General features: G+C 38.4%; 2 protein-coding genes across 2 annotated transcripts; one reads left to right on the top strand and one right to left on the bottom strand.

The window, feature by feature from the left end:
- The first annotated feature begins 1,265 nt into the window (after positions 1–1,265).
- Positions 1,266–7,884, top strand: LOC306695908 (uncharacterized protein). The gene is made up of 10 exons (XM_079159341.1): positions 1,266–1,653; positions 1,739–1,817; positions 3,005–3,379; positions 3,714–3,827; positions 3,955–4,069; positions 4,196–4,305; positions 4,408–4,544; positions 4,696–6,473; positions 6,570–6,674; positions 7,278–7,884. Exons 1-10 carry the CDS (start codon positions 1,571–1,573, stop codon positions 7,604–7,606), a joined length of 3,225 nt encoding a protein of 1,074 aa, XP_079015467.1. The 5' UTR covers positions 1,266–1,570; the 3' UTR covers positions 7,607–7,884.
- Positions 7,885–9,417: 1,533 nt separating this feature from the next.
- On the bottom strand, positions 9,418–24,494 carry LOC306695907 (integrin alpha-L). Its single transcript, XM_079159340.1, has 31 exons — positions 24,445–24,494; positions 22,359–22,476; positions 21,920–22,011; positions 21,712–21,779; positions 21,471–21,585; positions 21,208–21,338; positions 20,965–21,107; positions 20,653–20,800; positions 20,243–20,378; positions 20,055–20,128; positions 18,860–18,977; positions 18,530–18,672; positions 17,778–17,924; positions 17,205–17,402; positions 16,634–16,764; positions 15,937–16,094; positions 15,680–15,846; positions 14,953–15,069; positions 14,193–14,263; positions 13,975–14,116; positions 13,478–13,576; positions 13,236–13,315; positions 13,012–13,092; positions 12,817–12,892; positions 12,473–12,580; positions 12,328–12,369; positions 12,109–12,234; positions 11,905–12,015; positions 11,732–11,764; positions 11,506–11,616; positions 9,418–11,331 (listed from the first exon to the last, which is right to left on the bottom strand). The coding sequence occupies exons 1-31, from the start codon at positions 24,491–24,493 to the stop codon at positions 11,107–11,109; spliced, it is 3,558 nt and encodes a 1,185-aa protein (XP_079015466.1). The 5' UTR covers position 24,494; the 3' UTR covers positions 9,418–11,106.
- Positions 24,495–24,763: the final 269 nt, after the last annotated feature.

Here is a 24,763-nt window from a genome sequence, read left to right on the forward strand (position 1 = left end):
TTCAATTACATTTTAATCCCATTCGTTTAAGATTGAATTGCTCTTGACAGTAACAAAGAGAAGCAACCTGGATAGAGTGGATTTGATTTATTCTAACCCAAAACCATAGACCCAACTTTTTCTGTTAAATATACATCAGTGTATTTGCTGAAGCATTTAAATGAGAGACTGTGTTGTGGGTGTTGTAGTACAGACCACAGTCTATTATATTTCCAGTTCAGTATATTAGTCTATCAAGTCTGTAGCCAAACCAAATCTCAAGGTATTTCATCACGGGACAACGAGAAATTAAGTTAATTGTAATGTGACAACTCACGGGACAACAAAGGTTATATTTGGGCTAAATTTGATAGTTGACAAGGAAGACAGAACAGCAGATATACTTCTCCTCTACAACCATTGATTTTCACAAAGAGCATGGTTTATGTTCTCAATGGAACATGCACAATTCAAATCGGGGAATACAATAATAAACATAAAATAATCACTTAACACAGGTAGAGAGTCAGAGATAGGAATGGGAGTCGAATAAAGGCTACATAAACAAAAAGACGGATAAAATAACATGCAACATACTCATCAAAATAATAAAAACTGAGATATAAAACAATGTAGTTTCTTGGCACTTTTGTTGGCTACAATTTAAAGTCATTATTAAAGTGTGTAAAGTTTAAGTGAGTCTCTTTCCATTTCCTAATTGGATATGATATTTACCAAGTAGCCTAATACTATAGGCTTTTTTCACAGCAGACGTTTTGAATCATTATAGTAGGAAAAGCACAGGTGCTACTGATAACATTAACAATTATAATGACTCTGTTTAATTCAAGTGTCCCAATACGCCACGACAGTGTGACAATGAGCCAGCACACATAATACCAGGGCCCTGAAACTGGAGCAGATAATTGGAACTCAGCCATCATTAATTTAGTTATTTACATCTCTGCTTTTCCTGCCGTGACATGTCAAAATGTCTTCCGTTAACTGACAGATCTTTGTGGAATTTGCTATTATAATGGACCATCAAGTCCTTCAACTCAACCCACAGCTGCATCACAAAACACATTTTGTTCTAAAAATCAGCAACAGCGTATATGTACTTGTTATAATCCTAAAGTTCATCATACATTATGTACCAAATATATCCTGCGATATATAATTCTACCGCTGGATGTCTCCAAGTATCAGGGTCTTCACTCGACGCCCCCCTCTGTCCGTACTTGGTAGAGTCCAGGGACATGACGTCTTTCTCAAACACGGAAGAAGAGGTGAACGATGGCGTGAGCCATGTGAAGCACACATTTACTGGACCGCAAATCAAACTTAAACGTGTGTTTGGCATTTCAGGCCTGAACAGGAAAGCAGGTTAGGATAGGTGATACCTGGGGGAGACTAAAGCAGCTTTGTTTTAGTTCTTGTTTTCTGAGCGCGAGGCAGCATAACCCCCCTCTGCAGGTGGCTGTTAAACATTTAGTTTTCTACTTAAATAACTTCTGACTAGGTGGTCACATCCACATCTTGCTAGTCTTTCCACCAGAAGAAACGAATAACTAATGACGAGCAAAATAAAATGGCTTTCGCAAACCTGTTCACGGGACTAGCTGCTGTCGAAGAAGGTGTCAAGAGCCCTGGTCCACCCGCCTTTACGCACAGGTGACGGTATTTAACTGTAGTCAACCATTAGCTGTGATCTGCATGTTGTGGTCATTATTAATTAAATATTTATTTTGTTTTGCAGGAACGAGACTGGGAGTGGTCAAAGAGGCAATGCCAGAAAGAGGAAAATCCAGGTTGAGCAGACTGGCCCTTATAAAAAGGTGAGATGAACTTTAACTAATATTAACTTATTTTATTGTCATTGTTTGTAGTGCCATTTTGCGACATAGGAAAAACAAAAACATTATATGTGGAGGGTTAATCAAGGGGTCTCGCATTCTTTTTAATCCGTTGGGATCTTCGCAGGCACCTCTTGTCACCAATATCACTGATGCTGGGTAGATAATGGGCACCAATGATGTTCTGAGCAGCTTAAATGACCCGCAGTAGAGCCCTCCTGTCCTTCACTGTGCACATCTCATGCCAGTTTGTAATGTTTCCAATCAGGATGCTTTCTATTTATTATGTTCTATCTCTTTATTAAAGAGAGTTAGGTCCTTGTTGCAAAACTTGCAAAAGATTTATGTCACATTTTGTGAAAGTGATTTCACAGGGAAAATTCTAGATTTCGGCATCGTTGTAGATACACTCAGTTTCCAGTTTATGTGATGCACCCAGCTAATACTAATGCAACAACAGCCCTGCAATAATCCTGACACCCGTGAAGGTTGTAATGCTGTAACATTTCAGTGTTGGCTAATGCAAGAGAAAGAGTTGAATTCTTTCACCCTGGCGGCTTAGTTTATTGGAGATACGTTTCTGTAATGTAGGTTTTTGTCATCTGTCAAATTCACAATATGAAAGATCAAATCAACACTTGAGTCACTTACATCAATCAATAATTGTTTTGTTTTTTTCTTTTTAAATGAGACGAACAGCAGAACTCAATCGAACACAAATGAAAGAGGAAAATAAAGATGAGATTGGCATTTCAAACAGGATCATTGAAAGAAGGCAAAGCGATATGGCCAAAATTAAATCAATGAATTGATGAGGAAAAAATAATCAATTACTATTAAGGAAATCTGATGTTCATAGTCAAATATTACGCACAACTTTATTTAGTGTTCCGTCATTGATATTGTTTATTGGACAAAATATTTGTAACTCCTCCCAGTATAATGCAATGCAATACACGTCAACAGCCTCACAAACTGTAGCCTTCACTTCAACTACATATTTTAGTGCAGAAATGTAATATTGTAAGCATTCGTTTAGATGCGGGGTTTGTGCTGCTTGTCTGCACAACATGTATTCGTATTTGTACTTCCCAAACTTAAAAAGGTTGTCTTACAATATTAACAGGCATGTCCATGACATTTGATTTCTTTGCGTTTTCTTTCCACAGAAGCTATGTCACGGAGTCCAGACAACCAGAAGTTGTAATGCTGCATCCTTCAGAGAAGATGACTACCAGGCCATACACTACCATAGCCGTAACACTGATGGCGAACGTGCAAGTGCTGGCTTCACCAAAGAAGTGATGCATAATCATAGTTATGAATCTGGCCACAATAACAAAGGTCAGAATTACACAACTAAAAATAACCGTAATGTGAACAAGCAGCAGCAACAGAAAAACAAGCTGGAGGGGCCGAAAAATCACCATCATCATCATCATCAGAAGAATAGACAAAGACCTGCTAATAGAGGTGGAAGTCATCAGACTCAACCTACTTGGGGACAGGGTGGAAGATACAGACAAAATAGAAATAACAAGCAGGTAAGCAAGAGTGTCAGCCTTGCAGAGTCCTTTTGCATGTCTAATGAAAACAGGGCCGACTGTATATTGTCAAAAATCAAAGCCAAAAAAACAGGGTCATATGATAGGATGAAAGGTCACAGAGCTAAAAGGCTTTTGATAGCCAATCTACTTGCTGATGGTCTCGTTTACTTATGTAGTTCATATAGAGGCATCAGTATAAAAGTGAGACTGGTTCATAACCAGTTAAAAGTTTGAATACACCACTGATATTAGTTCAAGGGGTCAACGTTTTAATCATGTATTAATTAAAAATGTTTGTGAATCTTAACGTTATGCTCGTCTTTCCTCTCAGGACGTCCAAGTGAAACGTCCAAAGACAATGTCACAGGAGTTCAAGGACCAGAATGGCATGTTGGTGGATGGGCGGTTAATTTGTCGACATTTCCTTTGGGGAAGGTGCATCAAGGCAGGTTATGTTAAACATGTATATGTAATTAAAAAGTTATATAATACCAAATTTCTAAGTAACTTATTGGATAGAACAATGTATCATTATTCTGGCCTTTATTGAGTGTCATTATAACTGCACACAGGAGGACGACTGCCAACTGGAACATGTTAAGGGATACAACAATCTCGTCAAAGAAGTGTGCAAGTTCTACGTTCAAGGACACTGCTCAAAGGAGGAGAGCTGCCCATACATGCATAATATCCTTTGGTTGAACAGCAATGATCTGTACATTTTTCATAAACCCATTGCAGTTATAGGTCTTGTACTATTTGTCAGAAACTTAGGGTTATTAGATATCTAATATTTCCTTTACTAAGCTGCACAGTCATTTCCTTGCAAGTTCTTCCACAGAAAAGGAAAATGTTCTCAAGGAGCGGATTGCAAGTTTTCCCACGAGCCACTTAATGACCTCACAAACCAACTGTTGCATGAGGTGTGTATGTAAGAATCCACTCATGAAAAAGTTCCTACAATGTTTTATAGGCATTGCTGTGTGCTGAAAACAATTGCATGTCTTCCCTTCTTCTCACTGCAGGCATTCAAACGTGATGATGAACTCCATGCACTTTCAAAAAAAGCTGAACAGGAGTCGTCCGGACAGCCAGAAAACACAGATGAGCCAGAAATTACAGAAGCAAGTAGGACTTCTGATGCACTCCTGCAACCACTCAGGTATGCACATACAAACGTTAACTTGTCATTCTGTAAATACATCAATGTAATTCTTGCATTGGAATTCATCTAGTAATCAATCATTGATACCAGTTATGATACGAGTAAGTAACATGCTGATTTGCTTTCTTTTTTTTCTTTCTTTTTTTAGGCCTAACTTTTACAACAGCGGAGAAACAAATGTTGAGAAGGATGGTCAGACTAAAGAGCTGGCTGATGATATGGAGGAAGCTGTCCCACCAAATGCATCAGATGCTGCCCAACCTCACCTCCCCCCGTCAAGTGACCTTGAACATGAGGAGCCAGTTTGTTATTCAGTTGCAGCAGTGCTTGGACCTCAACTATTCAAACCTTTCCCTAGTTTCTTTACAACTCCAGGAAGTCATGAGTCTGTCAGTTCAGTCTCTGCAAACCAAAGCAAAGTTCCCTACTCTGTGGATGCTGTTCTCAGGTCTTTTAAATCAGTGGAAGATTCTACCTTTAGACCCTCACCTACCCCTCCTACTGCACAAACTGTGTCCTATACCCCAAGAACTGACTTTGAAGAGTTTACTGAGCCCCTGCTAAGCTCAGAAACCCAAGATGAGAAGGTCTTGCATTCGGTAAATACCAGAAATGGAGTGAACAATTCCCAGGAAAAAGTATTCAAGAGCCTGTCATCCCTCCATGTGCACACCGGGCTGCTTTCAAAGAACTGCCCTAGTCTTACTCTGGCCTCCAGGGATAATAAGACACGAGGTGGCAATATGCCAGAGTCGATGAAACCTGCTCAAAGAGCTGCTCATGAAGTCAAGTTAGAGTTGCTGCATTCTCCTGTTACTGTAGCAGAGAAGTCTGTGTTCTCCAAAGGAGATATGAAAGGATGCATGCGCCTGCCTTTGGATATTACGCGCTCTGACACCTGTAAAAGTGAAGGTGTTCTTCCTTTTGGACGCACTAATCGCAAAAGTATTTTTTCAAGCCCATCAAGTCAGACGTCTACTTCCAAACATCCTACACAGCTGAGGCCACATCTCTCTGTTCTGACGTCTGACTCACCAGCCTCAACAAAGCCTTTTTCTCCTCCTTCAGGTTTCACCGACTTCAAAGTTGGAGCTGCTGTTCCTGTTGAACCTGTCACCGGCTCCTTTAAGACAAGTGCTTCTGAAAGCTCCGGCAGTCGTCATTTTGTAGAAAAACAACCCACTGAGATCCACCTGCACTCCAAAAAGACACAATCTGTCCTCAACCACGACACGCCTTATTCAACTGTCATCACAGCGGAGTGCAGCAGTAAAACGGCACATTGTGGTGATTTGGCAGTTGGATATAAAAAGACCCTGAAAAGACCCTTTCATAGCCTTTTCGCAAGCCCCATTACTGACACTCTGCAGCCAATAGACGATTCTGGACCAGGTTCCCCTTGTCCTCAAGGCTTCATCCAATCTTCCTGTCCTGCTCCGCAGCCTGCAGGTTGCAGAAGTAATCGTGTTCAAAGTGCAGTTGAACCTGACAAAGCCCCTGCCAGGTCCTTCCTCAGCCTTTTCGCTGCCCCTCCCAGTGCTGCGCCTCTCCCGTGCATCCAATCTCAACCAGATTGTTCAAGGCCTTCCTCCTGCTCTCAACAGTCCAACCAGTCAGTTGATAATACATCTCCTTTATCAAACTCCAAACCAAGAGCTTCTGATGTAGAGACGCCTCTCCAACACCGGCTTAGACCTGTCAAAGAAATCTCTTGTGCGACAAGATCCTCCTATTTCTCTCCTAATCCTAAAAAAATAGAGAATGAAGACTCAACGGAGCACATAAATAAACCTACAAAGCAGCTGCTTAATCCTGTGTGTAGCTTTGATTCTCTCTGTGAGATATCTGCCAGTCCAGCTCCTTGTGGTAACAGTCCATCTAGAACTCATGCTCATCAGCAGCTGCCCGACATCGCATCCCACAAAGGTAAACATGCTCCACACTGCTTACAAATACCGGTGTGAAATTCTGACTTGCACGACTGAAATATGTTGTTTATGCCTCATTTCGTTGGATCTGAAGTTGCAGACACTGCAAATTCAGTTCTGAAGACTCTCTTCCTGTGCCTGAGCCCGTACCAACAGGATGAAGAGCAACGGGACCGTTTTCAGATCGGTGTCACTTCAGGTATGCGGTTTACTCATTCCTGTTGAAGATATTTATATTAACTAGTTCAGGCTCTTTGAAAACGTGCCCTGAATGCTTGGCCTGTTGTGTTTCTGCTCATACAAACAACGTCACACTCAGCACTGTGCTCTGCTGCTCACGGTCAGAAACAGTGAAATACACTCTGGTTCAGGATAAAAACACCATGGGCAGACTTATCCGTTAATGTGAGCAACTCTTTGGGACCCCCGACAGCTATTGATTTACTCTGGTGTTTAGATATGAGAAATCTGAAATTATTATTCATTTATTATTATTGTAAGTCAATGTACCTTGAAATCAATTACAAAAAAGGCTCTTAATACAACTCAAAAATCACTTCAAATGTTTGAATGCATGACATTTACTGCTCAGTATTAATAGGAAATACACACCCAAGTCGTGGTTACTTGCATTCAGAAACATCGGTGAAACACACTTAGTGAATTTTAGATTTTTGGACTTTCCATTGGTCACTGTCAAGCTCTATAGTTCTAGTTGTGTAGTATCCCACATTTCTCTGGATGATGTGTGGCTGCTCATAACTTTGTGCCTCTTTCTCCTGCTATTGTTTGTAATTTGCAGACTCAAGCCTCCCAGTCCAACTGTCCACTGAGAAAACAGTTGCACACTCAACAGAGCACCAGTCGTCTCTCCAAACTCTCCAAATCCCCTTGGAGGCAACGGTTGGATCTCCCCCCAGCAGTCGAGGAACAACTGAACTTCAGGTGAGAAACTCGGGCGCACACAACATGCCGCGCAAACCAGTGGCGCCGCTGATGCAGCATCACACCCGACCAAGACCGAAGCGCGCATCAGAGGAAGTACCGCGGTTAAATGGGGGCGCGGTGGTCACACCACTAAAGGACCTTTTCAAGACTTTAGAAACCAATGTTTTCCATTTCGGACATTAACGTTGGATTACTTTTATGTTAAATCTTACTCATGATCTTTATTAATTTTGCCTTGTGGTCAGTCATAATAACCGTGTTATGAGAGCGCACATATTTAAATCTTGTTCTTTATTTAACATCTACAGTCTTCTTTGAATTTATTGTTTTTTTGTGCAGTTTTAGGACTTACAACATTGTAATGATATTTACAATATTTTAAGTTTATTTTCCATTTTACTTAGAATAATAATACAATATTTCTGCAGTGGTGCTGCATTAATAAACTTCATGCAAAAATTGCCTTCTGATTTGTCTTTTAATGTTTGTAGTTGTACCACAAATTGATGGCACAATCTTCCACTTATATTTGTTTTCAATGTTCATGTTTCCCAGGTATCACAGATACAAACAACTCTAGACTTAAATAAGGATTTCTGCTGGTTTATTAAACAGAATTTAAAAAATAGTACTCACAACTTCATCATGAGCATCAGCCTTGATCATAAATCACAGAAGTTGGTGCACTGTAGAACTAGACAAACGATTGATGTGGAAGAACAATATTCTCATTATTTCTGATTTATTTTAAAACACAGTTATAATTTTATTATTGTAATTTCAGTTCTCGTCCTACTGACTCATTCTTCCACGCATGTTTGTCTCTTACTGCTTTTCAGATGTGCATATTGAAATTCATACATTGAAATTGATCTCAAGTTCAGTAAAACCAGTGTCATTGGCTCAAAGTTACTTTTAAAAGGTAGTAACCTGTAAAACAGTTATTGTTTATGTTCAGGTCACTTGAAAAAAAAGTCAGAATAAATGGCCATGCACGCAACAAACAAAGGGAATTTTGGTAAAAAAAAGTTCACAAATCTTTTACAATTTTGTTTTGTTTCAATTCATCCAGAAAAATCATATTAAACTGAGAAAAATGTAATCATCATCTTAGTGTCTTTGGTTACATGGTGTTGTGTGTCAGTAAGATTTCTGTGACCGTAGTAGCATTTGATGAGAACTCTACAAAGAATACCAACATTCAACTGCAGTAAGAAACGTGGCTGAATCCAAATGTCTCGACTTCACCGAACATGCTGACTTTTGGACCTAACAGGTGTTGTCATTGTGTATTCTGCCGTAAACCATCAGGAAAAACGCCCTGCGATTAGTTACAGGATCCAAGATCAACCTCTCAGCATTTATTGTACATTAATGATTAAGGTCTGAAGTCTCGCCTTGGAATTCTGAAAGATTCTAATCATTATTTTTCATGGTATAGTGTTAGAGTTATGTTGAATTCTTCTTTCAGACCATAGACTTAAAGTTTCCCCCTCAACAACACAGCAGTTTTATTGTTACTTTCTCAATGTCAGTGTATCTTATGCAACTGATGGCATAGCCAGCATGTGTGATGAATGAGCTGCTCTGAGGCTTCGGTCACACTGATGCTAGTGTGCAAAGCGCTTAGTGCTTTGCCAACACACTGAAGGGCAAACCACAGCTAACTGAAGCAAACGTCACAAACGCATTTAAAGAAATATGTTTAAATCATCAAGATATATGTATAAAGGCTTCCTTGCGTTTATTTGTTTTTACTACTTGTTTTTTTGCAGCTGCATTTCTGTATAAAAATGACAACATATATGAGATGCCATGTTTCTGGACACGTTGTCAGTGAAAAGATAATATATTTTTCCTTTTTTTTTTACTATCTCTTGCAAGTAAAAGGGTGTTTTGTGTGTTTTGTTTAAAACTGGCGCATCCTAGAATGATGCATGACAAATACAAGATAATACTTCAATACAGTATTCAATCTCTCACAGACACAGTGGGTTTGTTGAGGGTTTTTATTAATAGAGAGCATAAACACTGCCCCAACAAGATAATCTAAGGGCATAAGAAAAATATATACACTGTACACACACACAATGGAAGGCCAAACTATTTTAACCCAAAGTTTATCATACTGCTCCTGTTAACACAACATTATACCTGTTTTTTCCCTGTGGTCTGAAATGTAAAATGTTATTTGAAGGTTTACAATTTTGTGTACTTTGTTGTAAAGTGGTACAAACCAAATGACTGCTGCTGCTGCAGGCTCTCTAATTAACAATGCATTAAACTTACCACCTGCATTCACACAAATTATCAAAAAGTTATACATTTTCAGAAGCACTCGGCTATAATACAAGTAGAACTCACATTTGCTCAATAAATACTGTGCGGGGGGGTTCAGGGCTGATTTAAAACAGTTGCATTGTTGAGTCATTTTCAACACATGAAATGTCAATTGATGTGAATCATCACAGCTCAGTCATATCATTTAGTGAATAGCTCAAAAAACATGCTTATGTGTGCAGCGCCTCTTTAATATTAATACTATATATAAAAGCATTTCACCATGCTATGATTTGACAAAAAAAAGAACAAAAAACTTTTTCAGATTTCGTTTGATCCGGTGCCTCTACCTCTACCCGCTGTAGCTATGGAACGTCGGTCACATGATGGACATGATGTAGAGGGGAGATTATAATCTTTGTCTCTGTTAAAAGTCTGGCATCTGATGTGAATGTCCACTGACCCCTGGTTTTCCCAGTTGGCGCTGTGTGACCACGTTTGCAGACTGCTAAATACAGAAGTTTTTTCTTAATATATATGTTGTCTCAAATGTTTTTTTCTGTTTGATCTGTTTGCACTTTATTATCTGTATTCACTTATATGTTGGACTAGAGAGAAATGGTTTTTCAACTCCTCTGTATGTAAAGTACTGAGAAATTGACAATAAAGCTGACTTTGACTTTGAGCTGATGTTTCTGGTGTTCACTCAGTCACTTGTTCAGCGTCCTTGCTGTTTTACAGTTATTGCGTGTGATGAAATACATCATGCATTTTTTTTTTCCCCCAGGGGAACCTTGTCATAACAGTTTTGATCTCCCCCATGATACCAGACCAGCACTTACCATGTGACCAAAGTTTCATACTCGGCCACCTCACTTATAACTGAACAAATGCTACTTGCTGAGGGAGACTGAGATGCAGTTGACAGCACCGCAGAAAGATAATAATCTCCTCGCTCCAGCTTAATATTTAACAGACAGACATGAAAGGTATCAATCTTATCCAACTCTCAGCAAGAAAGCCAAAAATGTCAAACTGTTTCTTTAACAATGTTATTCGCCAACAAAGCGCTGCGGGGATGAAGTATTTTTGCAGGCCATACCGGAAGTTAGCATCGCAGTGGTTCCCTTGACTAAAACAGAAAAGGACTTTTCCATTGGATTCTGGATTATTGCAGAAAATAAGCTCTGTGGCAAACACAAGTTCATGACACTTACACATTTTCTTCAGCAAGAACAAGTGAACACCTTTGGCAATTGGCAGAATACAAAAGCTAACGTTAGGCTAAGAACTGGAAGTGCAAAAATTCTAACTGATTTCCTGGCAACTCATTCCTGCAGCACTCTATAATGACCTCCTGTGCATGCTGCATGCACTATAATTCAGTCAGCCCACTAATCCAGTCATTCCTCTGTATCAGCCGGTGGGGTGCTGTCGTTTGCCTCACCATCATTAAGAAACGTATCTTCCTCTGAAGGTTCGTCACATTTGCCATTAGTCTCCGATTGGCTGACCATTCCCATGGTGGGGGCAGATGTGGACTGTCTAGGGGTGTCCGCCTGAAGAGCAGCAGCGTCGTCGTCCTGCTCTTGATAATACTCGAGCGTTTTCCTCTTAAAGCAACCCAACTTATGACAGACACAAGAATATCATTAGACCAAATGCCACAGAGGCCCATTTTGCAGCAGAGAAGTATAATTTAAATGTTATTTGATCAGTTACTAACATTCAAGCAACAGCTCGAAGTTTGTCTTGGATAGAAGTTTTTCTTGTATTAATTAAATTTGGAAATCGACACTCACCTTAAACATGATGACAGTGATTATGATCAGAATCAACAGTCCCAGTCCAACTCCAGTTAAAATGATCAGCAGTTTATTCGGGGGGATTATGAACTCAACCCGAACTTCAGTCTGTTAGCAGAGAATATACAAGTGTTCAAAGTGGGGCCTCGATATATTTGAATGAGGATCTAAAATGTCTTGTAGATAAAATATTTTTGGCTGCTCATTTGTAGACTGAATTTACCCATTTCACCGTTGGATCGTTGTTGGACTTCTCCTGCGTAAAAACCATATTTATTTTGTTAATATATATATATATATATATATATATATATATATATATACAGTATATTATCCTGAAAAACATAAAAAGCAATATCTTTAAAATGGCATAACTGTGGTCAAACGTGAACATACCTGTTTATGAGAGTCCAGCACATATCGTTGCTTGTCATAGTTGACATGTATAAAGCTTTTAAATTTAACCTCTCCGCCATCTCCAACATATCGTTTAAGAAAGGCAATATTCTGCAAAGTAAGAGTGTGTCAGTTCATGATATATTCACCACGTTCAATGGTATATGTGGTATGTATACTCTGTGTGTGTGCATTGCTACGTACCGCTGCATGCTGTTTGAGATCCCTGAATTGTACGTCTCCTGACAACGTGAACTCAGTGGGTGATTCTTTCTCCAGGACGAAACTGTCACACACTATCATTTTACAATGTTTTTCTGGCGAACAGTACTGTAACACAGCAACAGTTAATTTAATTAAGGGATTTGTAATTCCACAACATGTTCAGTTAGAATATTTTGATACTGAACATGTTTTACTTACTTCAGATTTTGTCTCAGTGATGCCTGTGCATTGAGTTTTGTTCTAAAAATAAAAAGGTAATTAAGGACACATTAAGGATTAGTAATTCTATAGAAAGCAGGCGTATAATCAGGTAAAAGTAGCGTTCTGTCAGTCGCTGAGTTACCTGCTGGACGAAGACTTGATAGTTTGTCATTTCAAAGTTATGTTCCAGTTCAGTTGGGAAGAACAGGGACACGTTGACAGGAAAGTTCTTGAAACCAAGATTTTCTATCTGCAAGAGTGAGAGACAGTTGCTCCATTTTAAAAGAATAGTTTGACATTTTGGGAATTACACCCTCTTGCTGTGCGGCAACAGTGCTAGCCACTGCACCACCATGCAGCTCCTCTCATGTAGCCAAACAATCAGCAAAGGCAGGTCTGAAATTTCATCTTGATCAGTAAGCTACTTAATGATTAGTTGAAATTTGCTTTAATGGTTGCTTGTTGCACAATAATGTACTGCCTCACCTTGTATATAGCAACTATTTGTTTTGTTCCACTATCCTCTGTTGTGAAGTTCAGATAGTTCATAGGGTCTTCTTTCCTGAAAAGTGTACAGGATAATCACAACATGCAGGTAGCTGTAGGATAATATTACCACTGACTGGATAATACATTATAAAAATGACTAGGCATATATAAGAACTACAGTTCTCAACTTACACTATTACTGCCATTTTTATTTCAAGTTGCACTGGGATGCTTTTGGTCAGGAAAGCAATCCTGGTGGAGTTTGTATTATCGCTGTAAAGATGGACGTAAAAAAACATTTCTTGTGAATATTAAACAGGAAATATGTAATGATATAGTAATCAATCATATTTTAGTAATACATAGACAATGTTTGGCTACGGTCTGTGTGTCGGATTGTATGAGAAGGCCGCTACCTTTCACCAGTAATGTTTATCGTAATTGTGTCCTCCCACTCGTACTCATTCATGATGTGGAAAGAAGTTATGAATGTTGCCTTCACAGGAAAAAAGACAATAATGTTAGATGTGAGTGAAAGAGAAACTATCTAAATGAGAGAAGTTTCCACGGTTGTAACTGTCACAGGTTCAGGCAGTTGGTCACACTTCTTGATTTGTGAATGTCTGGAACGAGGGCGTCTGGGTGCAAAAAGACTCACGGCTGATCTGCTGCGAAACACAGGGCGGCTGACACCACATGTAGTGTGGTCAAGTACTCCCTCTTGATCTTGACAGCTGTGGACTGTTGGTCGTGTTGCCTGTTTTAGGAGAAAAAATATGAACTGAGACACTCTGGAATAAAATATTTTAGTTTGAATTCAATGCTGTCACGTTTGTGATGTTTTAGTTCAAGCTTTCCGATAAGTCTAAAAATTGCAAACATCCGTTCTTACAGTCTGATCTTTTGATCAGTAACACGTCTGACACACATCCTGAATAGGTTTTCTTCATTTAATCTATTTCTGGCACAAAACTTGTGAAAGACAGCATTGCAGTAGTTTTCCACTTGACATCAGGGGAGGTTAATTAAATGAATGTCTTTCTGACATGTTATTTGTGATATAATTTAAAATTAGTATCATAACTTCTAATAAGCAGTAAAGTTGGAACAAGCAGATGTGCAGTTGTAGACATAAAAGTTTAACTTTAAAGTTACCTCTGTAAGAGTCATCCTAGAGAAGGAGAGGCCTCTGGGATAGTGCATTGTTAGGCTGGTCTGGTAGGAGTCATCACCATGATTGGACAGTTTAACAGACACGTTGAAGTAATTGTCTATTGCCACCAATAATGTTGGAGTCCTGAGAGAAAGAGAGTAAATTTGGTCATATGATGTTAATGTTACAGTTGTGTGCTGTGTTTATAATTTATACATACGTGAAGTTGAAATCCACGTCAAGTTCGGCAATGCAGGTGTCATTTTTTCTACAATGCTTTTCAAAGGGAATCTGTAATTAAAGGAAATGTCTGTTCAGGTCATTCAGAAAACAATGCTAACAAAGACACAGGATTCCTTTGGAACACAATAAACAAACCAGACCTTGTTACCAGACAAATTCATTATTAGTCACAGATGATTTTGATGATGATATGACTGAAACGTAACAGGAATGCCGTGACAAGCTGATCTGCACTGATCTACCACCACAATTAATGTGCCAGACTCTAAGGCTGGCAATGGTAGTTTACCGCTCCACCACTTTGGTCACAACTAAAATTTCTCAACAAATTTTGGATATAAATTTTGCACAGATGTTTGAATTAATCAGAGAAGTAATTTCAAAATCCTATATATAACGACAAAAAAAGTAAGATACAAAAGTTTTACATTTTAAGTTTCTAGCTAGCCTGGAAAAGATACCACTATCTGGCTAATTCAGATCTTTAGTAACTCAAGGCAGTCTTTGCTGTCTGTGTCAAAGGTAACTTCCGACTTGGAAAAGTGAAACAAAAGACAAATTGACAAAAGTCATAGTTGCATCCGTAAAAACCAAATTCCATTTCACCTCCTAGATCCTTTTCTTTATGTTTTCACAAATGTCTCACAGATTGATTTTGGCACATGTAAAAAGAAAATCAGCCAGGATTCAAATGAATGTGACTGCCTGCAGCCTTTTGCTGAAGTCACTGTACATACCTCAACAACAGCCTGCATTTTGCTGTCCATATTCAGGACGGCAATCGCACTCTCACTGTCAACTTGGGAGAATTTTAATTTGATGAGGATGGGTGATAATGTGTCTTTCACACATTGCTGCAAGAAAAAAAAGAAGAGTCATCTGCTTATTGTTGAAGCACAGACAAAAAGCAGGCACTTATATTTTGAAAATTGGATTTCAATATTAAGCTACAGTACTATATAATCCATTAGTGTATTACAATTATTATTATTATTATTATTACTGTTTTGTTTTTTGGTGATTAAGCTGACGAATAAGTCAGCATCTGGTTTTACAAACTAAATTTATGATAATGTGACAGAAAAGGTGTTGCTACACGGGCAGGTAGGTTGGTGCGAATATTTTCTATTGTTATATATATAACAAGTGTAGACGTTTTAACGGAAGTCATTATCAGAAAATGTTCTTATCTGTGAAGACAAAATTGAACACAATTTTGAGGAATCTGTAGCATAAAGAGCCCTTAGAACACATGCCCAAAGCATTCATTTTGGCATCTTAATCACCGTAACCAAAAAAAGTTAATCAATAAATTTGACAAAACTTTTGTGGATTTAAAGTGTGTTGTGTGGGAATATCTAGGAATGAACTAGCTGAGGTATAGAGACATGGATGAAATGTATAGATGTACAGTTGGTCATAGCTGCATATGGGAGGGTGAATATTATCAATTAATCTCCATACTGGCATGAAGACGGAGTAGTTGAAGCAGGTATTTTCATCCATCAGTTCGTAGGTAGAGGTAAGATTTCTAGCTTTCTTGTTGGTTTGACTGAAGAAACCTCGAATTGTTTGTCTCATTGGATCCACATAGAGCATGTAAGAGATGTTCAGGCTGGAGCTCATTCCCGCTGCAAAGGCATACATCAGGATTAAAATATTGATAGGGTGTGTTTTATCAGCAGCTGCTAATGAATCCCATTATTGGGTCAGGCCCGTACCTGATTTGCTGTTTGTTGTTTCGACCATTTCAAAGCAGGCTGTTAGGGTAACCATTGGTAAAGTTTCATCTGTGTTGCCCAGACAGTCAATTTTATCAGTACTTATCATATTGGGTTGAAAAGACAGATGGGCAGTGACATCAAAGACGGCCCTGGACCTGAAAGACATTCATCACAAAGATGGATGATCAGACTTTGCACATGATATTTTCTGTAGGCTGATTGTTTACTTATGCGTGAAGGATGGTTTAACAAGATCTCAGTACATGAATTTGAATTGTGGCTTCTGATTCATCCATTGAGTCAGCCATTTAAGTTGCTTGTATAGCAAATGATCGACAGTTCTCTCCTTCATTCAGACACCAATAAGAGTCCTTACACCTGATTGGTTGAAAACACCAAATTTCATCTCAACTTTATTTTGGAATCAGGCAAAAAACGTGTTATTCTTTTGTTTAGTAGAAAATCATCTAGTTGATGTTCATGAAGTTTTACGGTTTTAAAAAGAGACAAGACACTTCATGTAAACACTCATCATGTACCATTAACAGTACATGGTGAGTGCTCTGGTCCGTACATTGTCGCATGGTGCTTGGTAGATTCTCGGTCGATGTGCTCAACTCTTTTGTTGTGAAAACTCAGCATTGAAAGGGAAGGAGTTAGCAATTGTACAACATAATGTCCACAGTATCCATACCTTAAGACAACAGCAGAGCCCTGTGATCCGACAACAATATCTGGGAGTCCATCCTCTCCGAGGTCAATGTCCCCATCAATGGCTTGTCCAAAGAATCTCAGCCCCGGCTTTATTTTCTGTCCCATGATTCTCTGGAATAATAGGGATTGGACAACTGAAACAGTGCATGATTTGCACACATATGAAAAGACGTTCATTAGAGAGGGGGTGGCGTCAAATGCTGTGTGTTTAGTTATTTTGATAGATGCCCAGTGTGAGACAGATACAGGTTTTTAAAGCTAAATACCAATATCACTGAAAAATACACTGATGATAATCTTATTCTCTACTAAGCCGTATTATTTAAAGGATGTCTTTGTTAGTTTTATTCAAAAGCCAGTTTATGTCTGGTGTATTGGCAGACAAACTCATTTGTCGAACCCTCATAATGTTAATGCACTAAAAAAACACCTGCTCTAGGCAGAGTGACCACTCACCAAATCTGTGGCTGTTTTGTTCATGTATAGGGCCAACTACGTTTATCTAAAAAATACAACAAAACAAAAAAAGACAATGTTTTTCTCTGTCTCACCTGGCTGAAAGTGCTGCGTATCCCTCTGTGTCTGTCACCCAGGTAGATGTACACAGTCCCGGTGTTATCATTCTCAAGGGGGGCTCCAACAGCTACGTCTCGGAGTTGATCTCCGTTTAAATCTGCAAGACTGGATATGGTGGAACCAAATCTCCCCATGAATCGTGCAGTCACATTCAGTTCACTTATCAGTTGCATCTGTTGGAAATACGAACATATGTTAATTTGTTAAGAGAATAATGCATTTATTAGCTCCCAGGAACCTCATTAATATTCAAACACTGGTTCTGAACCATAGACTGTATATAGGAAGTAGCTGTATTTACTGTGACCTCACCCATTGGTTTGGGGACTACGTTTATTTATTTTTTGTGGGAACAAGAAGTGACACAAGAGGTTGGAGCTAAGTACAACTTTTTTAGGCAAACAAAATGTTACAATTAACTTTCATGAACTGAAAAGACACTGTTAAATGGTTAAAGTTGTAAAGACCAAAACATGGTGAACTCCCAGATCGTACAACGCCATCGTAGCGAGCTGTCAATCACATAGTAGCCATTTATCACTGCCCACCTCATCAGTCAGTTTGTAGATGTAAATCCGTCCTTCTTTCTTTTCTTGATGCTGGTAAAACAGTGGAGCTCCCACCAACAAGAAATCGGTGTCACCATCTGAGTTGACATCTACTGAGCACAGCTCTGCACCAAAGTAGGAACCAATCTGAAAAGGGAAGTTTATATCAATTATGTTAAAAAAAAATGTATATCCCTTAACCATTTTTGAAAAGCCTACATGTATGAACGTTTATTGTTCTTCGAACAACTGTCATCTTCTCACAGTTTTTCTTTGAGCAAAACTAGGTGGTGCCAGTGCAAGGAAGTGCTCTGGTTTCCTCCCTGCAACCACAGGCATGATATGCACATTTACATGCACATATGCACATTTACGCACATTTGCACATTTACATAAAGATGCATCTCTAAATGCATTTGATCAAACAAATATACATAATTACTTTAAGGGAAAAAGAAGCCCTTCAGTTTAGTTTTCTGAGTCTGGGGTTTACAAGTTTTACTGAGTTATCTCAAAGGTCAAAATATGAACCTTCCTTTTGTGACAGGCTGCTGTTCTTTGAGTACAAAGTAGGTTCATGAGAAATGTCCTAAAAAGGAAGGACGCTAGCTCTAATGGAATAACAAAAAGGCAATGACAGATTCAGGAAAACATGAGCATAGCACCCTTAAAGCTGAAAACTTTTTTTGTTTGGAATGTGTATAGCAAACCAGATTTTTAACAATAAATATATTCTCAAGACAGTTACCGACCTGCTCCCCATCTATTCTTTGGGCCACGTTCCAGTTTTTGCCATCGTGTCTGAAAAGTACGACCCGTCCTATGTGCTCAAATCTTGGTGCCCCCGTGAAATATAGAGGAACACTATTCTTCTCTCCAACAGAAAGTGAGTATCCTGCAACAGTGTCAGTCACATATGGTCAGATTGGAAACGGATAGAGGTCATTTACTGAGGCATGTGTTTTTGCCAAGCATCACCTCAAATAAAATAGATCATCAACATCTTTAACCAAATAAAAATATATTTTCTGAAATAAAGAAGCAAAAATCTTAAAAGAAAGAAACAACTTTATGTTCAGTACCCATGTAGGAGTCCATCAGCATTTGTGGATCTTCAATTTGTGTTTCTTTTTGTTCATGACGTTCTTGGAGAGAACCACGCCAGCTGTTTGATCCCACTGAACCCAGAATCAATTTATCCTGTTAAACAGAAATGTGCAGGTCCAGTCAGAGCACAGAGAGGAGTGGAATTACCAACAGTAATTATGTTGTGAGGAGACAGATCAACTGTGTCAGAGAAGAAATCATTTAACAGACATCCAAATAAGCAACAAAACATGGAATCTCCATGCTAAAGTGGAGCAACATTGAATTGAGGGGGTTATGAGCAGTTAACATTAAGACGATGTCACACTTCTGTTGTACATGGTATTTAATATTCATGGTTTGTTTGCTTGTTTAGTTTGACGATTACTGAAAGCAGTTTTACAGATTTATAATGGCGCCTTTGAGTCTTTTTGTTTTAGGTAGCTAGCATCATGCTCAGGCCACTATTTACCTTTTATTGCCACACTTCTGCTGAGTTCTTCCATTGGCCCAAGGTTTACCCAGTTAGGGTACTGGATGGATGCTACATGTGTCAAAGAAGTCTACAGGACACTGCTTTTTAGCCTTATTTTAATAACCATTCCATGTATTTCGATTCACTAATTACCTCTCTATGTATTTTTTATGATTATCATTTCTACATAAATAACACTCTCCTGGAAACAAGTGTGACTTTTTCTGATGCATTTCTGATAAAGTAAGCTGCTCAAGGCATGTTTGCTGCCAATACTTTTTTGATAACGAATATAAATCTGAAACCTGTATTATCAAAACTCCTACCAGTGTTTATTTTCAACTTAAATTGTCTGTATCAAACATCACACCTTCACTTGCCACGACAGAAAAGTAGAAGATAACAGGCCATTCGGGATGTGGCACAGCAACTTAATTCATATATTATGAGACAATTGTACAAGATGCAGTCACCAATCTTTACAGGTGTATAGTTGAGTTCAAAATGAAGGCCGATTGTGGTCAGATCAAGGGCGCCGGAAGTATGAGGGAATAGGAAGTGGGGAAGGGACCACTGGGCCCCCACTTTGTGTATTGGCCCAAATTGGTATTGCCTAGATGGTCTCTAGACATAAATGCTTTTTATTAACTAGATCAAATATTGCTGTTTAAAGATACTGTTTACCTGACCCTTTACAGATTTTTGACTTTACTCACGTTGTGGAAGGCAGCACTGAATCCACTCTGAGACATTTCATTGGTCATTACGCCTGCCCGAGACACTTTTGAGCCTAAACAGAAACCATTAGCAATTAATGTTGCTATTGCAGAGGTTCACCAGGGAGATAAAAAGGATTTTTGTAACACTATTGTACGGGAGGAAAAACAACTGAATTGAACATCACCTTCCATCTCAAAAATCTTTTTCTGAAATGTTTCCAGTATTCCTTTCAGTCCGTCATAGTTCTCAATTTTGAAGGCATTTTTCTCTTTTGGTTCTGAAGCAATGGCTCTGAATAAAGCCATGTCAACAGTTTTGACCTGAAACCAGAATACTTCTTGAAAAAAATGTATCCAGAGTACAACGTCAGCTAGATAAACAATATAATTGTGTACAATCTTGGACAGTTTTACTAGACAAAATATTTTTTAAATGTTCTGATGTTGTGTTTGTCTGAGAAGTATGACTGTGTATTATCTGCATAGTGGTACAGACTTGATTCCTGAGGAATTACACGTCTGACTGTTTTAGCTGAATAAATAGATTTATCAGACAGACAGAGTAATGAGACATGTATATCACATCACAGCTTACCCCAATGACAAAGCGAATTATGTTTTTATCATCATATCTTTTAATAATGCCTCCGTCTGAATCGCTGGGAACTCCATCTGTAATTAGTACCACGACTTTAGTTGCATCAGGAGAAGCACCTGCCTTTGGGTTTTCCAAGATATCATCCCTGAAACAAATGTAAAAGTAGCATTAAGAAAATAAATAAATAACCCTTCATCCATAAATTAACATTTATTATTTCAACAAGTAAGATGCTCATAAGTATAGTTGTACTGTGCAAGTTCTTTAAATGTTTTTGAAATGTTATTCAGTTAGAATTTGAAAACTTACAACACAAATTTGAGGGCTCCGTGTGTATTGGTCAGAGACCTCATATGGGGTTCTTTCATAAGTTTATTGCGATCGGTACCAGCTATGTAGTCTTTGAAGTCAAAAACAGTTCGATGTGTAGTGGAGAACTGAACTGCTGCAAACTGAAAAAAGCAGACAAGATCATATAGTATGGAATGTTATGTGCATATAATTCAACAAACAAATGCTATGAACACTTTAATTTTGCAGTAGCACACAGACCTTGATTGATGTGTTCTTAAGGCTGTTCATTATATCCACTATAAAATGTTTATTTGTTTTGAACTCTGCTTCGGTCATACTCCTTGATCCGTCAAATAGAAAGACAAGGTCCACTGTCTTTTTTGTGCATTCTGAAAAAAGTTAAAATTTGTAAAGGATATGTAGTCAAGACAAGGGCATTGAGAATGTTATTTCAGTGCAGGAAGAATAAGTTGTAATAACCACAGAGTTGTAGAAGTTTACACTCTCCAGGTGTCTTTTACCTTGGAAAGCAGGTCTGAAAGAGGAGATTGGCTGAAGTTCATTTGTGATGTTGTAGCACTCGCTGTTCACATAGGGGTTCCCATTGCATTCATGGACTACACTTGGACTGCACACCTAGATCAGAACATATGAGGTGAAAGAAATTGATTCATCATACTGATTTATTTTGCTCAGAACTTGTCACAGAGAAAGTGTATTTGCGGTTTTATCGAGCTTATCGAGCTTTGTGATTTTTCTCACAGTGAATTCGGAGCGTTTGGAGTCTTCGGCTATCGACAGGCCAAAGTGCTTGACTGGTATTGTTGTGTCTGCAAAAGAAATATCGGCGACAGTTAGCATTTAATTTGACATTTCATATTTCGGCATTGTTGCACACTGTATGTTTTCATGTTTTTTTATTAAAGGATTCATTGAATATTATTGAAAAAAAAAATAGGGATTTACATACTTTCAGGGTTGAAGCACTGGATCTTTCGGTTTTGGTCGGCCTTACATATGCTGCCAGAGCCATTTAGCTGCAGCGGTGCAGTTACGATTATCCTGTGAAGTGGTTAATCATTTTAGTGGCCAGGCTTCCATGAGCGCCACAGCTTTAACTAGAGGAAGTACAAGGCTTCTGCTGTTGTCAGCATTATGTAATGCAACAGGAAGGTGAGTAACAGCAAGCAATATCATTCAAGGTAATGAACTACAAAGTGTTCAGAGGAGCTTCTGATAAAGTAAACCGGAATGATCTACCTTACACTTAAAGTATATATAAAAGGAAACCATGGATGGCTAATAGAAATCTGATTACTTTCACTTTATGAGTAATCACGATTTTGACAATTTCAGTTACAACAACACGACATATCAACTGAACCACCAAGCTGCAAATGGAAACTTACCCTTTGCCCGTGCCAGACATGTATTGAAGCACTTTGTATCCAAAGAAATCCTTTTGTTCCCCATTATAGACATCTGGAGTTGTCATATCAATGTTGAAAGTCAAAGAGACAGGGATGGCTGCAATTTGTGAGAAAAAGACCACATATTCAAGTTTTGGTAAATGGACTTGATTTGTTTCGCTCTATCTTAATCAAAATAGGTGGCAACTAATTTGAAATTTATAAACAATCAGAATTTGAGAAATATGAAATAACATTACTGTTTTAGAAATAGTTATATTTTAAAGATTGGCTAGTAATCTAACGTTGCCAAGCATTCATCACTACAGTTGTTCTTTAAGATAATTAATCATTAATATATTGTTTAGGTCTGCACAACCCACTTTTTACATTTAAGAATATATTTCTAGAAAAAGAAAATTATAAATGCAGTTCAAATATAGGAAATGTAGCTAATGTGTAAAATAATGCCAAAGCCTTTTTCTTACTTTATACATGTAGACGTGTGGCTGCATCAAGAGCGCCATCGTTCACATTAATAAACATATCTAACTAGGGGACAGATCAGGGCCAAATCAAGCCCAGTTGACACCAGAATATATTATTTGAGAACGTCAGATTTTATAAACTTTAAACATAACTACACATTGTGACACTCAAGGTGGTTGCTACAGTGTTCTTCTTAACTCCACCGATCTAGCATTGCACTCCTAATACATCATCAGCTTCAGGATGGACTGTTTAAAAAAGGATCAAATTTGATGCAGCAAAATTTAAACTTCCTCATGTCAAACCCATAGATTGTATGCAAGAAGTGGACGTTGACACCGTGACGTCACCCATTGATTTATGGACTGCCGTTTTCTCATAGACTTCTATGCAATCAGACATATTTTTGTAACCAGATAGTCGCCCCCTGTTGGCCAGTAGAGAGAATGCAAGTTTAACAAACTTCTGCATTGACTTTATCTTTTTTACCTTTTCAGACCAGAAGGTTGCCACTTGACAAAACCCAGTGACTGCATTACCCACAATGCCACTCGTTTGCAACAATTTGGTCAGAGATCTGTGTGTGATGTGCAGTAGTGGCTATTGCTTAAGCTGCTAGCCTTAAGCGAAGATGAGGAGGAGGTTACAGAGGTCTGGAAAGCTTACTTCTTTCTAAGTCCACACATCCAGATTTTTGAAATGTTCAATCTTCAGACCCAACTGAGTTTATCAGATGTCACACACGTCCTCTGGAGCCAAAATATACTACACTAAAAAAAACATCTCACTTCACAAACCTTTCTGCCATTGTTGTTGAACTTAACTTCAAATTCTGGTGTGCTACGCACATTCAAGTGCTTAATTGCATTATGCAGATCTGTGGCATTATTCTGAGGGCACACATAACCAAAAATCTAAAGAAGGCAAGATGCTCCGTATCTGCTGGATGTGTAAATAGCCAACTTTACAAACAACTTTGCCATCACACCCATATAGTGATTTTGTGTAAAAAAAAGTCACTTAATGCAGGAAAAACCTTCAGTGTGCTCAGCTCTGTCAGCCATTATATGTTTGTTTTTTTAACATATTGTTTGGATTTAGAGGGTCAGTTCACCTAAATCACATCACAATTCCTCTTGTATTGATAGCTTTGTTTAGTTTTTTTGTGCTGAGGTTTTGAAATATTCCCCTCTGCATTTTTTCAAAGTGTGTGCTGCTCATAAACATTTTAAAAATTACATTTTAAAATCTGAAGTAGTTTCACACACGATGGATTTCCTGAACCTTTGCAATCAGCACACATCAAACTGAGTGTTGAAACTTAAATGATTGAATATGATAACATCTGTATAGTGAACATTTAAGTAAAAAAAAGAAAAAACACCCATTATAAGGTTTTCCAACGTTGCAAAAAAAATGCAACTATTTTTTGTTATTTTACCTCCCAAAAGGAGCTCACACAACATCTCTCAAGGGTTTTAGCCTCAAAATCACCTTCAAGTCTTACCCTACACACATAAAACATCCCTATCTTTCCTTTTGTAGATAAATATTGTCTCATCAATTAATCGACATGTAGCAAAATTTGAGATCTTACCAACAGCCACCATGTAGGTGAGCAGGAAGATCCGACGCTGCCCATGCATCATTCTCTCTAGACTAACAAAGCCGCTGCTCCTGTTGAGACATGTGAATGTGCAATACTTCCTGTATTGTTTTTTAAAATTAGGGTGTTTCCGTTGCAGGTGGTTACGACACTTCTGCTCGCACAGCAATGTTCTCAGCTTTTTCCTCATTCTTCGCCTTTCTTTTGTAATTCCTAAATCCCTCATTTTGCACCGTATTGTTATTGTTATTGTTAGCACAGGCGTCTGTCATATTGGTTTAACATCTTTAAATTAGCCTGGACCCCAAAA

This window comes from Pholis gunnellus (genome assembly GCF_910591455.1).
Source record: "Pholis gunnellus genome assembly, chromosome: 5".
NCBI classification, from domain to species: Eukaryota; Metazoa; Chordata; class Actinopteri; order Perciformes; family Pholidae; genus Pholis; species Pholis gunnellus.

Excerpts from the sequence above, each read along its gene's own strand:
- LOC306695908 (XM_079159341.1), top strand. The coding sequence starts at position 1,571 with ATGGCTTTCGCAAACCTGTTCACGGGACTAGCTGCTGTCGAAGAAGGT. Across the intron at positions 3,380-3,713 it reads AAAATAGAAATAACAAGCAG|GACGTCCAAGTGAAACGTCC; the intron begins GTAAGCAAGAGT and ends CTTTCCTCTCAG. Across the intron at positions 4,306-4,407 it reads CAAACCAACTGTTGCATGAG|GCATTCAAACGTGATGATGA; the intron begins GTGTGTATGTAA and ends TTCTCACTGCAG.
- LOC306695907 (XM_079159340.1), bottom strand. The coding sequence starts at position 24,493 with ATGCATGGGCAGCGTCGGATCTTCCTGCTCACCTACATGGTGGCTGTT. Across the intron at positions 22,477-24,444 it reads CACCTACATGGTGGCTGTTG|CCATCCCTGTCTCTTTGACT; the intron begins GTAAGATCTCAA and ends CACAAATTGCAG. Across the intron at positions 18,978-20,054 it reads TCAGTGCTGCCTTCCACAAC|GATAAATTGATTCTGGGTTC; the intron begins GTGAGTAAAGTC and ends TCTGTTTAACAG.